Here is a 14,137-nt window from a genome sequence, read left to right on the forward strand (position 1 = left end):
GACTACCAGTAAACACTGTAATATGCAATTATAGTTTGAAGAACACTTGTAGCAAATGATCTTCAATTCTCATGAGATTAGATGCAGCTCATGTTAGCACAATGATATAGAACACTTGCATTTTTATTCATAGATAAATGACAGCTGAGAAAAGGAGTCTCAGTTGTATGCCACAGGAAGAGCTTATTTCCTTTTGACCAATGTATTTTGGGGGGTTAGAATTGTGTGTAGTTGACTCTTTGCCAACTCCTGGGTGGAGAGGAAAGCCACTAGTGATGGAGGCTCTGCTATGGCAGAGGCCTCCGCTTCTACCAGACAATCAGAAAACTACTGGTAGTGGCCCTCCTGCCAGTGGTAGCAATTGGAAAGCCCCAAGACACAGCGTTGCAGGGTGCCAATCGTTTTGGATTCTCAGGATCAAAAGCTTTGCAGTTTCCCCAAAGGTTCTGATCCTCAGCCCCTTCAATTACATCAGTCTGGACCTGTCACAGAGGAAAATTATAATTTACCACCCCACCTTCTGCTCCAGCCGGTGTGAGCTGCCAGGGCTTGGGAAACTGTGGTAGACCTGCAACCCCACCAGTTTCACTTAGGATTGCGCTGTAAGTTATGTATTCCCACCTGAATAATATCATTGGTTCCTCCAGCAGCAGGTTTTGTTTTCATTTCTTCAATCTCTTTCTCCAATTCTAAGGGGAAACAGTATTTTCTCTGAATATGAGTAATTCATTCATTACATACATATCCCACCTTTCTGTCACCCTGAAGTTTATTCCATACAGCTAATTCAGTGTCTTCATTGTCATTGTTAGTATCATCATTGTCAGGAAAATGACCACGCCTGGCAGTTATTCACACAATTTCCCCAAGATTTCTGAAGGTTCTTTTCTCATGACTCTTATTTGTTGTAGCTAATGGAACTCGTGTGCCTTTTTTGGTCTACATCTGTCATGCTGTCTGCCATGCTTCAGAAAAAAGGTACCTGTGCATCTTGATTTCACTTTCTGTATAAGCATCATTTGCTTCTTTGCAAATTTGATAAGATCTTCTCTGGGTAATGTATCCAGCTGTAAAATTAATAAATGTATGCTCTAAATTGCAGTCAGAGTATTGAACTTCAGAACATCAAATTAACTTCTATGCTTCTGCTCTTTCACCAGTATTCCACCAGAAGAAGCCTCACAAGGAAGTCTGAGAGATATGCTGCAGTTTGCAAAGCATCCTGCAAATGCTTGGTTCAATATTAACAAGAGTTGAAGATTTTTGTCCCCGCCAGACTTGCAAAATGGCACAAGCCTTTCTGAACAGGAGCAGTAAAAGACTTAGACACTCAGTCCTGAAAAGGGCTAGGCAACACAGGCATACAGTACCACTTGCTCCATTCTTCTACTGTGATGGTATCTCAAATGACTGTTCTGGCGCTTTAAAGCTTCAGAAGCAGGCCGGATAGCCCTACCTGCACTGATCTACTAGAGTAAAAGAGCAGTCCAGTCTAGCCAAGGGCAGGATCCCAGTTGTCATAGGCTCAAAGGTAGGAAGATGCTGATGGAATTACTGCTTAACAATAACTTCCAGACATAAGAGCCTGCAGGATGAGGCCAGTGGCCCATCTGGTTCAGCATCCTGTTCTCACGGTGGCCAACCAGATGCCTCTAGGAAGCCCACAAGCAGGAGCTGAGCACAACAGGACTCTTCCCTCCTGTGGTTTCCAGCAACTGCTATTCAGAACGCATTTTCAGTTGTTTCTGAAGTAATTTCAAAGGAAGTCAATATATACACCTGTTGGAAGGATTAACAACTAAAAATGGCTGGACATCTTCAGACATACAAAATGTATTTATTTATTGCATTTGTATACTGCCCCATAGCCGAAGCTCTCTGGGCGGTTTACAACGTTAGGATTACCAAACTAATGAAGAGTAGGAGGAAATATAGGTTAAATTGCCGAATAAAATAAAAACTGTATTTCGCTTTAACAAAATTGCTACATGAATGAGCAATAAGGAAATGAAAGTTAAATGTTCAAACCAGATACAGCCAACCATTTTACAGAGGGTTGGCATATTTGTTTCCAGTAACAGCTGCGACCTGTACTTGCCAAATAAACTCTTGATGCATCCAAACATTACTTTTTAATGTAAAAGCAATGACTTTGCTTTCTTCTAATAAAACAAAGCCAACTCCTACATTTGGAAATGTGTAATTTTTTTAAAGTCACCTACAGATAGGCATCCTTCTCTTCATCTATTACTATTAAAACAAAGTATATTTGTAAAGAAATCTTACCTTTGATTTGCCAGCTGTGGTTGTGGAAGGGGAAGCTGCCATTTCTTGACCACTATCTTGCAGCTGAAACAAACAAAATTACAGAGAAAAGCAAGATGTATCAGAAACATTTACTATTTGTTTATCCATTTCTACACCAGCTTTCCATCCCAAAGTGTATTCAAGACAGCTTACAACAATAAAGACATCATTTTAAAATAACAATGTAATTAAAACAGATATGATAGCCACTGATTAAAAAATAGCGCACACAATATCATAGGTGAATAGAAAAAGACCACTACAGCACAATCCCAAGTAATGAAGTACACAGAATTGCATGTGCAATCCAAAACCTGTTCATTCAGAATTTAATACTACCACATTCAATGGGGCTTACTTCTTTTTATGTGCTTGGGATTACAGCCTTAGTTTTTCTTTCTTTTCTCCCCTTAGTTTGTTTTTTAAAGCTGAGCAGGAACTAGTGCCTTTATTCCCATGGCCTGAGGAGTTCCTGAAGGATAGCATGCTACAAAGAAGGTCTAGATCTTGTTCTTGGAAGACATTAAGTTCCACTAAAACTTGAGATCTGGGAAAGCTCCAGTTTGGTGGGACCACCCACCATCAACATCTATATGTTTTCTGGACCAAACTGAATGGTATTCTCCCTAATCATCTATTGGCCAGATGACAGGCATCTCTGTTCAGGGAGTCTACTGCCTACCTAAATCTAATGAAAAAGAGATGGAAAGTTAGATGGGTGTCATTATGTAAGCTGATGGCACATCACTATAAATCCCAAATTGACTATAACAAGAGGTTTCATATTGATGTTAAACAGCAGCGGGGACAAAATTAAGCCTGACAGAATCCCACAGAACAAGTTCTGTGGACAGGAACAACAGTCTCCCAGCATGAGTTTTCTACCAGAACAACTTGTAGTCCAACGCTAAGGATGGCTATCCGAAAGTGAAATCCTTCTGGGACTCAATGAGATCTGTAGCCTTACAATGTAATCTAAAAGTTTTTTTAAAAAAAATTCTAATCTTAGGAATGTGAGGATTGTTGTGCATTTTTGCTCACCATTAATAACCATTCATTATATGCTCAAAGGCATGAATTTGTTAGGTATGGAAATATTATTGATTTTGATATAACAGATATCGGTTTATTTCCTGGTGACCTGACCTCTTAACATTCCAGTGGCTAAGCAAATAAAAGCCTGATTGAGGTGGAAATGTACCCCCTCCCCTTCTCCATATGCATGCCCATACTCAATGTTTCATATTGATGTTACCAACTGTATCACAAAATAATGCCTATGCTTCATTTACATGGTTGTAGACCTTGACACGCATACTCTTACAAATGTAGAAACTGTAACTTGAGCATATACTTGATTTAATGATTCCCCTTGTAACCAAACCTCCCCTTTCCCATCTATCCTTTGTTCCTCTGACTCTGAGTGCTTATCTCAAGGTCGTATAAACTATGCAAGTCTATGCCTGAAGGAAGACAAGATGTTTCTGCCTTTTGTTATCCTAAGCACCCCTTTTTCCATATCTGAGATATTACTTTGTCTAGCTATGTTTTCCTACTCTTTTATGACGTCCGCTCCCCACTTTTTGTAATCATTGGGGAAACTATATAATCTGTTGTAATTCAATAAACGGGGTTCCCATTTCTGAAAGGCAACTTGCTGGCAGGTCTTGGGACCCCTTTGCAAAGGTAATATTGTGTGTTATTTCCTGGCCTCTGGCAATAGATTCTTGCTCTCAACTCCGCACCTTCCCGGGTGTATGTGGGCTGAGTAGACAGTGACGGCCTACGTGTTGGGTTTGGACCTAACAAATCTTTACTAATACTTTACATATTCTAGGGTGAGCCAACAATCAATTAGGTTAGGCTCTGAGCACTGCAATTACAATGTTTTCTTTGCTTAAAGAAGACATGAGTTGCTCACTATTTCCAGTCCAGAGTTTAAATGCTACATTCATATGGACAGCGTTCCCAACTGTAGTGTAGTGATTAGAATGTTGGACTAAGACCTGGGAGACCAGGGTTCAAATACCCATTCGATTGCTGGGTGACCTTGGATCAGTCATAGTATCTCAGCCTAACCGACCTCAAGGGTTGTTGTGATGATAAAATGGAGGGAGAGAACCATGTACACCACCTTGAGCTTCTTGGACGAAAGGTGAGATATAAGCATATAACATGTTTAGGAGTGCCAGCTTTATCAGTCCTTATTCTGTGTCTTTTAAAGCAGCCTGGCACACTGAACGTTACCAGATAAATCTATTTCTAGCACAGACAAAAAGCATTGGGAACTACAGTTCGCATTCATAGTGTTTTAGTGTTCACAGTACTTCATATACATCACTTCCACAATCTTTGCTCCATACTGCAGAACTGGAGATTGGCAAAGGTTGCTAAATCTGAGAGATAGTAGCTCACTTAAATTCAGCTAAGATTCAAGGTAATTAAGAAAAATAACCCTGAAACAAGATCATCTGCTCTCAGACTCTTAGCCATACGCTATAGGGGAAAATCTTTACTAGCTTGATTTCCGCATACATTAAGACCACTATTAAAGGCAAAGCAGCATAACCAAGGAGAAGCTGACAGCCCTAAGTATATCACATTGTCTGTTGAGTAGACATGATACTCAGAAGTAAGCCCCAATGAGTTCAACAGAGCTTAGTCCCAGGAAAGCGTGCACAGGGTTTTCAGTCTTAGTTTTAGTCAATATTGCTAGATCTGTGTAAGTTGTCCCTGGGGACTCGTGGAAACAGGGCTGGGATGTGGAAGACGGTGGCTGTTGCTTCTGCAGACCAGGAGTTCAAGCCGTCATCACAAGCACCGGGTTAACCTTATCTCTCGCCCTCCACTTGGGAAATGGAAAGCAGCCGGTGGCGGAGGCCCCTCTTTATAGCCGGAGGGGAAGTGACTTGCCCAAGGCAATTCACACCGTTCCGATCAGACTAGCGTTCAGCTTCCACAGAGCAAAGGTAAGAGGGGCAGCCCAGAACCCACATCAACCCTTTTCCCCTCGAGTCCCTCCCCGGTTACCTCCATCGCGGTGGGAAGGGCGCGAGGAAAAGCGAGGTTGTTCGCTCAGCGCCTCAGCCTCGCAGCTCTCGCTGTTGCGCCGCTTCCGCCTTCGTCACCGGCTCACCGCGCGCTCGCCTCTGACGTCAACGAAATAAGGCCGAGCTTGATCAAGTTGTCGGGTCCTTTCTCCGGATCCAGTTGCCATGGCATCTGAAGAAAAGCTTGGCTTCCTTTCCCGCCTCAAGTTTCCCTTTCCCTTTCTCCGCCTCTTGTAGGCCTCCGCTCAAACCACGCCCCCGCTGCTCTTTCAGGCTCGACGTTCGATTCAGTTTCAAAAATAAATAAATAAATGTATCTTCCTTTTCTCAGCATCTTCCATAGTTTTTATTTAAGTCTTTTTTATTCTTGAAACGGATCAGATGGTAAACACGCAGTTGAAATGCTGGCATCACTTTCACACATGATGGTATTAGGGTTGCCAGGTCGGAACCATCCAAAAACCAGAGAAAATGGGGGCGGGCCCCAATTATGACATTAAGCATGATACATTAAGTATCAATATCACCAACCACAGTTGCTTGGAGCATACCATTCAAAAAAAATTTCTCTGATTGGAAATTAAAATAGAAATCATACCTGAAATAGGGTGTTTCCAGGTCCAACTGAAGTGACAAGGTCATTCCTTCTCAATAGGGAGCATGGATGCAAAATGGAAATGGACTGCCTTCAAGTTGATCCCGAATAGGGTCTTCATGGTAAGCGGTATTCAGAGGTGGTTTACTATTGCCTTCCTCTGAGTCTGAGAGGCAGTGACTGGCCCAAGGTCACCCAGTGAACTTCATGGCTGTGTGAGGATTCGAACCCTGGTCTGCCAGGCCACAGTTCAATGCCTTTAGGGAACATTTAATCTAGCTTACTTGCTTTTGGCAAGAAGGGTTTAAGTGCCTTCAGGCCAGGCCAGTCACCGGAAGGCCACTGTAGGAAGAAAGGAACCTAGTGCTTTGGAGATGTTAGATGGGAGCATTCAGGAATAAAGATGGATGCCCCTGAAGGCTGCAATTCTAAACTCACGCACTAAGGGACTAAGCCCCATACAACTCAATAGGACTTACTTCTGAGCAGTTTGGATTATGCTGTTGGTAAAGCTTGACTTGGGATCCTTTGCAAAGAGATCCATATCCAAGCAGGGTTGGGAACCCCCTGCCTGGAATGCCCTGCCCTTATCTTTTAATGTAGCTGCTCCAAACTTCTTTACAGATTTGACCCTTCACTTCAGAAAGAGGTCTGAGAAATGAGTGAGAGTAAGAAGATTCTTACCCTTTCTGTCTACCCTGTGGGCTGCTATAAACTCACTTTGACAGCCAACCCAATCCAGTGAATAATAATTGACAGAGAGAAAACAGGCAGCAGCTTGGGAACAACAACTGCAGCCACACTTTCAAATATGTGAATTCTCTTTTACCACTATTGGGCAAGAAACAAACTGCCATGCAACGGACAAGGTGCATCATCAATGGGTTTTAGGGGGTTGAGCTGAGCACATTCAACCACTGCTGTTGCTTCTATGGATGTAAGGGAGTGAGGTTAAAGGTAAATGAAATGCAAACAGAAAATGAAAAACAAAAGAAAGTGATGCTTTCCTAAATGCAATACCATACCAACCACAACAAGATTCCTATGAGTAAGGCAGACAACTTAGCATCCCACAACCAGTCAGGATTCATAACCGAAAACAAAAACTAAAAAAATCCTGGCATGGCAGCCACCCAGTTAGTGCAGAATGCTGGGGCATGATTGCTGACATGAGTGAGATCCTATCAGCACATAATACCTCTGCTCTGAAATCTGCATTGGTTGCTGATTTGCTACCAGGCCAAGTTCAAGCTGTGCTTTCCATGTTATGGGTGCCACATAGTACTTGTTCTGCTCTTGTAAGAAATCAGTCCTGTAACGTGGCAGCATTTTGGATACTCTGTTCATAGGGTTTTCGTGGTACGAGGTATTCAGAGGTATTCAGAGGTGGTTTACCATTGCCTTCCTCTGACTTTGGACATATATCATACTTTGGACACATAATGAGAAGACATGATTCATTAGAAAAGACAATACAGAAAAACAGAAGAGAGTAGAAAAAGAGGAAGACCAAAAAAAAGAGATGGATTGATTCCATAAAGGAAGCCACAGACCTGAACTTACAAGATCTGAACAGGGTGGTTCATGACAGATGCTATTGGAGGTCATTGATTCATAGGGTCACCATAAGTCAAAATTAACTTGAAGGCACATAACAACAACAACGAAGTGGCAACACCTACGCTTTGGAACTCCTTGCCTACTGACATTAGGCAAACACTCCTTTTCAGCACCTGCTAAAATAATTTTTCTTTAGGCAAGCTATTGTGTTTTTAAATGTTTTTAACTCATTGTTGGTTTTATTAATTTGAATGTTTTTCAATACATGTCTTTGTTTTTGCCAATAATTTTATTGTTTTAATTCTTTCTGTAAACCGATTTTTTACAATAAAGCAGTATATAACTGTTGTAAATAAAATACATAAATAATTTTTGGAGTCACAGCTTTTAAAAATGTTTTTAAATAAGTTTTGTTTTAATATATTTTAAAGTCTGTTTTTATGATTTTTAAAGTGTTTTAGTGCTTTTGTTTGCCGCCCTGGCAAAATAAATAAAGAAACTTAATTCACCTAACCCAAAATTCAGAATCATGACACTTTAAGCTGTTTTGTAACTGTTTATACTTGTTTTATGGTTATTGGTTTTTAAAGGGATTTATTTCATATTGTGAGCTGCCTTGGTTTCCAATCACCAACCCTACCTCACAAGATTGTTGGAAAGACTCCATACACACACACACTTGTAAAAATACACCCCATATAATAGTTTATTGTCAAACCAGTTGGTCATTGCAGAACATTTTTTTAAAAGATCAGTATTAGTTTCCTACATAATAAAAAATGTGATATCTAGATAAACCCTACCTAATTGCTTTAAAAATTGGATTGGAGAGAGAGGGAAAGATTAACAACACAAACACAATTCTTTGTTATGTTTACTCAGAAGTCCCATTAATTTACAGCATAATCCTAACCATGTCTACTCAAAAGGAAGTCCTAATGAATTCAATGGGGTTTACTCTGTTGATCAGTAATGCAGGCTATGAGACACACAGACAGGGTGAGAGGAGGAAACCTGCAATAAACGGGTTAAACAGAGCAAGAGGGGTTGCCAGGTTCCTCAAGGCCAGCAGGTGGTTGGCAAGGGCAACCTGGTAGATAAGAAGCTGCTCTTGCAGAAGCTCTGGTGTGGGGGAAAGTCGTTTTGTGTTTAATGCTTTTTGTCAGTAAAGACTCTTACAAGATACTTGCCTGGCCTGGCTTATTTACTGAATCTATCCGGCACCAGAATTTCTTACTTGTGCGATATCTATATGCACGCAGCGACAGGAGTTATGGGCCCAGCTTATCACACAAAGTAAGGGGTTCAAGTGTCGTTTACGTGACGTTGCTGCAGAGAAAAGAAAGTGCAAGAAACAGGCAAGTGAAGAGTGGACAACATGGCTGTAAACCTGTCATCCGGGATGCCGATGGAGAGACTGAATGCTGTAAACTACTCCAGCTGGAAATGGAGAATGAGAGCAGTTCTGATTAAAGAAGATTTGAATGATGTTGTAGAAAACCCCCCTCCGGCAGCTCCTTCAGCAGCGTGGACGAAGAAAGACGAGAAAGCAAAGGCTTTTATTACTCTGGGGCTGTCTGATTCTCAACTGTTGCTGGTGAGTAATGAGCCGACAGCTAATCAAATGTGGGAGAAGCTAAGAACCGCTCATGTGCAGCAAACTGCAGGGAGCTGGCTGTGTTTAGCGCGGAAGCTTTATCGGATGCGTTTTACAGATGAAGTGACTATGACAGAGCATCTGGCTGAATTTCGTAGATTATTTGCTGAACTTCAAGATAGAGGAGTACATCATAGTGACATTCAGATGGTCTATATACTGTTATCTTCATTTGATCGAAAATGGGATGTACTGGTCTCTAGTTTGGAGACTTTACCAGACGGAACTTTATCTCTGGACTTTATAGAGCAGAAACTTCAACAAGAATGGAATAGGAGACAAGAGAGTAAGAGGACTGAGATAAAAGAGACTGAGGCTGTACAACAACAACAATATCAAAGAAACAGGCAAGAGAATAAAATATGTTATTTTTGTGGGTTCCGGGGACATATACAGAGACATTGTTTAAGTAAGAAGAGAAATAACAGGAACTTTGGACATCGGAAACCAAGCGTGAACTTTATTGCTAAGGAGGATAATAAACTAATTAACTCTAAATGGCTTCTCGACAGCGGGGCATCTAATTGCCTAATCAATGACTCTAGTTTATTTTACACATCAAAGCCAGTGCAAGAGAAGATCTATCTGGCTGACGGCTCAACTCAGAACGCAATTGCAAGAGGCACGATCAGGTTAAGTAATTTGGGAACTATATTGACAGATGTGTTATTAGTTTCTGGTTTAAAATATAACATTCTATCGGTGAGAAAACTAGCTCAAATAGGTTGTAAAATTACATTTGAAGGGAATAGATGTTTTGTGAGAAAAGATGGTGAAATCTGTATGCAAGGGAAATTACAGAACCAAATGTTTATGGTAGAGAGCAAGCTTGATGAACCCACATGTGCCTGGATAGGAGTAAATAAAAACATACATGAGAACTGTATACATGAATGGCACAGAAAATTAGGGCACGCACATTTTGAGAAAGTGAAAAATACCCCAAAGCATAGTCAAGATTTGGAACTAACACATTGTGAGCATGTGGATGAATGTGAGGTATGCTATAAAACAAAAATGACAGTGACTCCAATTAATCAGAGCATTGAAAGTACTACCACGAAACCTTATCAGCTTATACATGTGGATTTGGCTGGACCTTTCCAGTGTTCAAAAGGTGGGGCAAGATTTTATTTAGTGATTGTAGATGATTTTTCCAGATTTACACATGTATTCTTATTGAAAAAGAAAAGTGAAGCAGAAGATAAATTAAAGGCATTTATACAGAGGACAGAGACACAATATGGGGTTGTTATCAAAAATATCAAATCAGATCAAGGAGGGGAATTTACCAGTAATTTGTTTAAAACATATCTTGAAAAGAAGGGAATAATCCAAAGTCTCACTGCTCCCTTCAGCCCATTTTCTAACGGAACTGCAGAGAGGAGGAACCGGTCACTGCAGGATTCAATGAGAGCCATGCTGGCTGATGCAGACATGAATAACACCTATTGGGGAGAATGTATTCTGTACACTGCTTACATTCAGAACCGACTTCTGCACAGAGTAATAGGCATGTCTCCATATGAGAAATTGACTGGAAGAAAACCCAGGGTAAAACACATAGAGCGTTTTGGAGCAAAATGCTGGGTGCATGTTTCAAAGCAGAAAAGGCATGGTAAATTAGCCCCAAGAGCTCAGGCAGGTCGCATTTTGGGTTTTCAGAATTCATATTATAGAATTTGGTTGCCTGAGAAACAACAATTAGTGTTAAGTAGAAGCATAAAGGTGATAGATAAACCTTGGAAAGACAGTCAAACAGTAATACTTGATGATGAAAGCAAGCAGGAAGCAGCAGATGTTCCTTTTGGGCATCAAATACCATTAAGAACCGCATTGACTGACTTAATTCAAAGTGGCAAACATACTGTGAAAAGACTGAGGAGTGAAGACATGGCAATGCAAGATAAAGAGGTGCCAGGTACTAGTGCAGGAACAAGTGCAGACACAGGTGCAGGAAGTAAAATTGAGAGTGAGGAAGAAATGGAAATAGATACTGTTAGACGGTCAGAAAGAAAAACGAAAGGAAAACCACCTCATAGATTCACATTTAACGTTACACAAAAGAATGATGAGACAGATGAATATCCTGTAGAATGGGAAAAAGAAGGGCCAATAGACAAAGAAACTATGGATCTCATGTGGAAATACTGTATTGAAGAATGAAATATAAATGAGTGTTATCAAATAAAAGTGAACAAAATGCTGTATAACCTGTATGAATAAAGAACAAGACTGAAATGGAAACAGAGACTGTAAAGAGAAACAAGATGATGTGTATATATATATGTGTATTGAACTTGTAATGTATGACTGTAAAATAAGATAAATGTAGTTTTGTGATCTGTGAGTCTCAGGTGGGGGCTGTTGATCAGTAATGCAGGCTATGAGACACACAGACAGGGTGAGAGGAGGAAACCTGCAATAAACGGGTTAAACAGAGCAAGAGGGGTTGCCAGGTTCCTCAAGGCCAGCAGGTGGTTGGCAAGGGCAACCTGGTAGATAAGAAGCTGCTCTTGCAGAAGCTCTGGTGTGGGGGAAAGTCGTTTTGTGTTTAATGCTTTTTGTCAGTAAAGACTCTTACAAGATACTTGCCTGGCCTGGCTTATTTACTGAATCTATCCAGCACCAGAATTTCTTACTTGTGCGCTATCTATACGCATGCAGCGACATACTCCAGGTACATGGGATTAGCATTAAAAGCAAGTATTGGATTAAATACTTTCATATTGCCAAGATTTTCAAAGCACTGCCCTCTCCAACAGCCCAGGGTCAGCCTGGGGCACACAAAAGAAAAAAAACTTTAAGCCATATTGTTACTTATTACTGAAACTGAAGATCTGAAAACCATCATTTTCTGACGTTGCAATGAAGCCCAAGTACTGCCTGGGTCAACAAATCACAACCCTGGCTTCCGTTATAGGCTACAATCCTGAAAGGGCGGGGTTAGAGCCCCAGTTTGGAAAAGTTATTTTTTGAACTACAACTCCCATCAGCCCAATCCAGTGGCCATGCTGGCTGGGGCTGATGGGAGCTGTAGTTTAAAAAAAGTAAATTTTCCAAGCTCTGCTAAGAGCTGCTATACAGATCCGTTAATAAACAGATTAAACAGTCGCGGGGGGCAGCTGACGTTTTGGTGTATATCTCGGGAACCAGACCACCTAGAAACTTAATTTTTTTTTTTTAAATTGAAGCAGAGAGTCCGGAGATTAAGGCACATTAGCCGGAAACCCAGAGGGGACCTCCCCAAACCAGAAACCCCCGCTGAAAATTGGACACCTGGTAACCCTACTCCATCTTGCACCCCCTTATTGCACCCCCTTATTGACTACACCCGGGGTGGGCCGCCCCCCCTTGGGATGCCACTGGGTGGTGGTGCTGCTCCTTGGCATCGCCTGGGCAGGAAGGAAGGAGGGAGGGGAGGCAGTGAGCAGCAAGCAGAGGATGGCTGACTGGGAAAGGGCGGGCGACCAGAGCCTATGGCGTATGCGTGCATGAATCACGCATGCGTGGCTGGGGGGGCTGCTGAAATACCGGAAATCCACATATTTAAGGAGAATATGGCTGGAGACTGGAGACGGCTGTGAGGCGTCCTTCCCTGGCTCTCCCTGTCAGGTTCCAACCTGCTCGTGGCTACTGCCTGTCACTAGGCACCACCAGGGACTCCACTAGTCTGGACTGTCCTCTCTTTTGGTTTCTCTCCCCGCTCTAGCACAGATCTCAACAGATCCCCCTGCTAGGCAGCACCACCAGTCACGTCCTATAACCAGTGGTCCTAGAGACTCTGCCTGAGTCTCCCTCAATTAGGTTACCTCTGTGACTGCGTGCTTAAGCTGTCCCAATCCCTTTGATTTACTCAGACTGCTTATAATTCTGGTTTGCTCTGAATACTTGTGGTGTTATTCTTCCCTTCCCCAGCTGCCACCATTTGCCACTCTTCAGCCTTGGTTATTTACCTCACCCTCCCTTCTGGTCTGTGAAACCCCAGCCAAGGATCAGGCCTCTGGTAAACCAAATTAAGTATTTATTAAATAACACAGAGAACAAGATTAACAAGATTTCTTCATAAGGCACATAAGCATATGGTTTTATCTAATACTAATCCGAACTCTACCCCCCTCCTTCTCCACGCTCTCCTGACAAACAACTCTCTCAAACCCACCAAAACAACCTATCAACATCCACTCCAACGTTCACCACCTCCAGATTTACCTGACATCCTTCCATTTATACCCTCAGCCATTTTAAACCTTCAGCCAATCAGCCAGCATTCTACTGCCCATTCACTCCCCCTTCCTCTTTCATTCTACTTACCATGTATCTTCTAAACAAACAGCACTTACCCTATTTACACTAATACAGGAACATCACATTCCCCCCCCCTTAAAATAACGGCAGAGTATTATTCCTGTTCCAGGATTTATACGCCGCGTTAACAAATAAACAAGTCTCTATGGGGAAAATGTCTTTTTTGTTCCTCCGTCTGGTCACGTCACTGCAGTCCCAGCCACTTGCCTGGAAAGTCCATCGGCCAGTACATTGTCCTTGCCTTTTATGAACTGGAAGTCCACTTGATAGTCCTGTAGGGCCCAGGACCACCTCTGCAGCATAGTGTTATGGTTTTTCATAGTCTGCAACCATAACAAGGCCTGATGATCCATTGTTACCGTGAATCTTCGTCCCCACACGTATGGGCGCAACTTGTTCAGTCCCCACACGACCGCTAGGCACTCCTTTTGGACCGATGAATAGTTTTTCTCCCTCGGCGTCAGCTTGCGACTCAGATACGCCACTGGATGTCTGGTGCCTTCTCTCTCCTGCAGCAAGATGACTCCCAGCGCGAGGTCTGACGCATCTGTAGCCACGATGAATGGTTGCTCATAGTCTGGTGCTATTAATATGGGTCCTTGGCGCAAGGCTTGCTTCAGCAGATCAAAAGCCTTCTGACATTCATCCGTCCATACCACA

General features: G+C 42.1%; 1 protein-coding gene across 1 annotated transcript in view; it reads right to left on the bottom strand.

Moving 5' to 3' along the window:
• Nucleotides 1–5,549, bottom strand: part of GCC2 (GRIP and coiled-coil domain containing 2) — a 36,987-nt gene extending 31,438 nt beyond the window's left edge. Inside the window, exons 1-4 of the mRNA XM_061626763.1 lie at nt 5,338–5,549; nt 2,287–2,349; nt 983–1,067; nt 622–689 (exon numbers count right to left, since the gene is read on the bottom strand). Of these exons, the coding sequence (XP_061482747.1) occupies nt 622–689; nt 983–1,067; nt 2,287–2,349; nt 5,338–5,343 (222 nt within the window). The 5' untranslated portion in view covers nt 5,344–5,549. The remainder of the gene's footprint in view (nt 1–621; nt 690–982; nt 1,068–2,286; nt 2,350–5,337) is intronic.
• Nucleotides 5,550–14,137: the final 8,588 nt, after the last annotated feature.

Source organism: Rhineura floridana, chromosome 5 (assembly GCF_030035675.1).
Source record: "Rhineura floridana isolate rRhiFlo1 chromosome 5, rRhiFlo1.hap2, whole genome shotgun sequence".
NCBI lineage: Eukaryota > Metazoa > Chordata > Lepidosauria > Squamata > Rhineuridae > Rhineura > Rhineura floridana.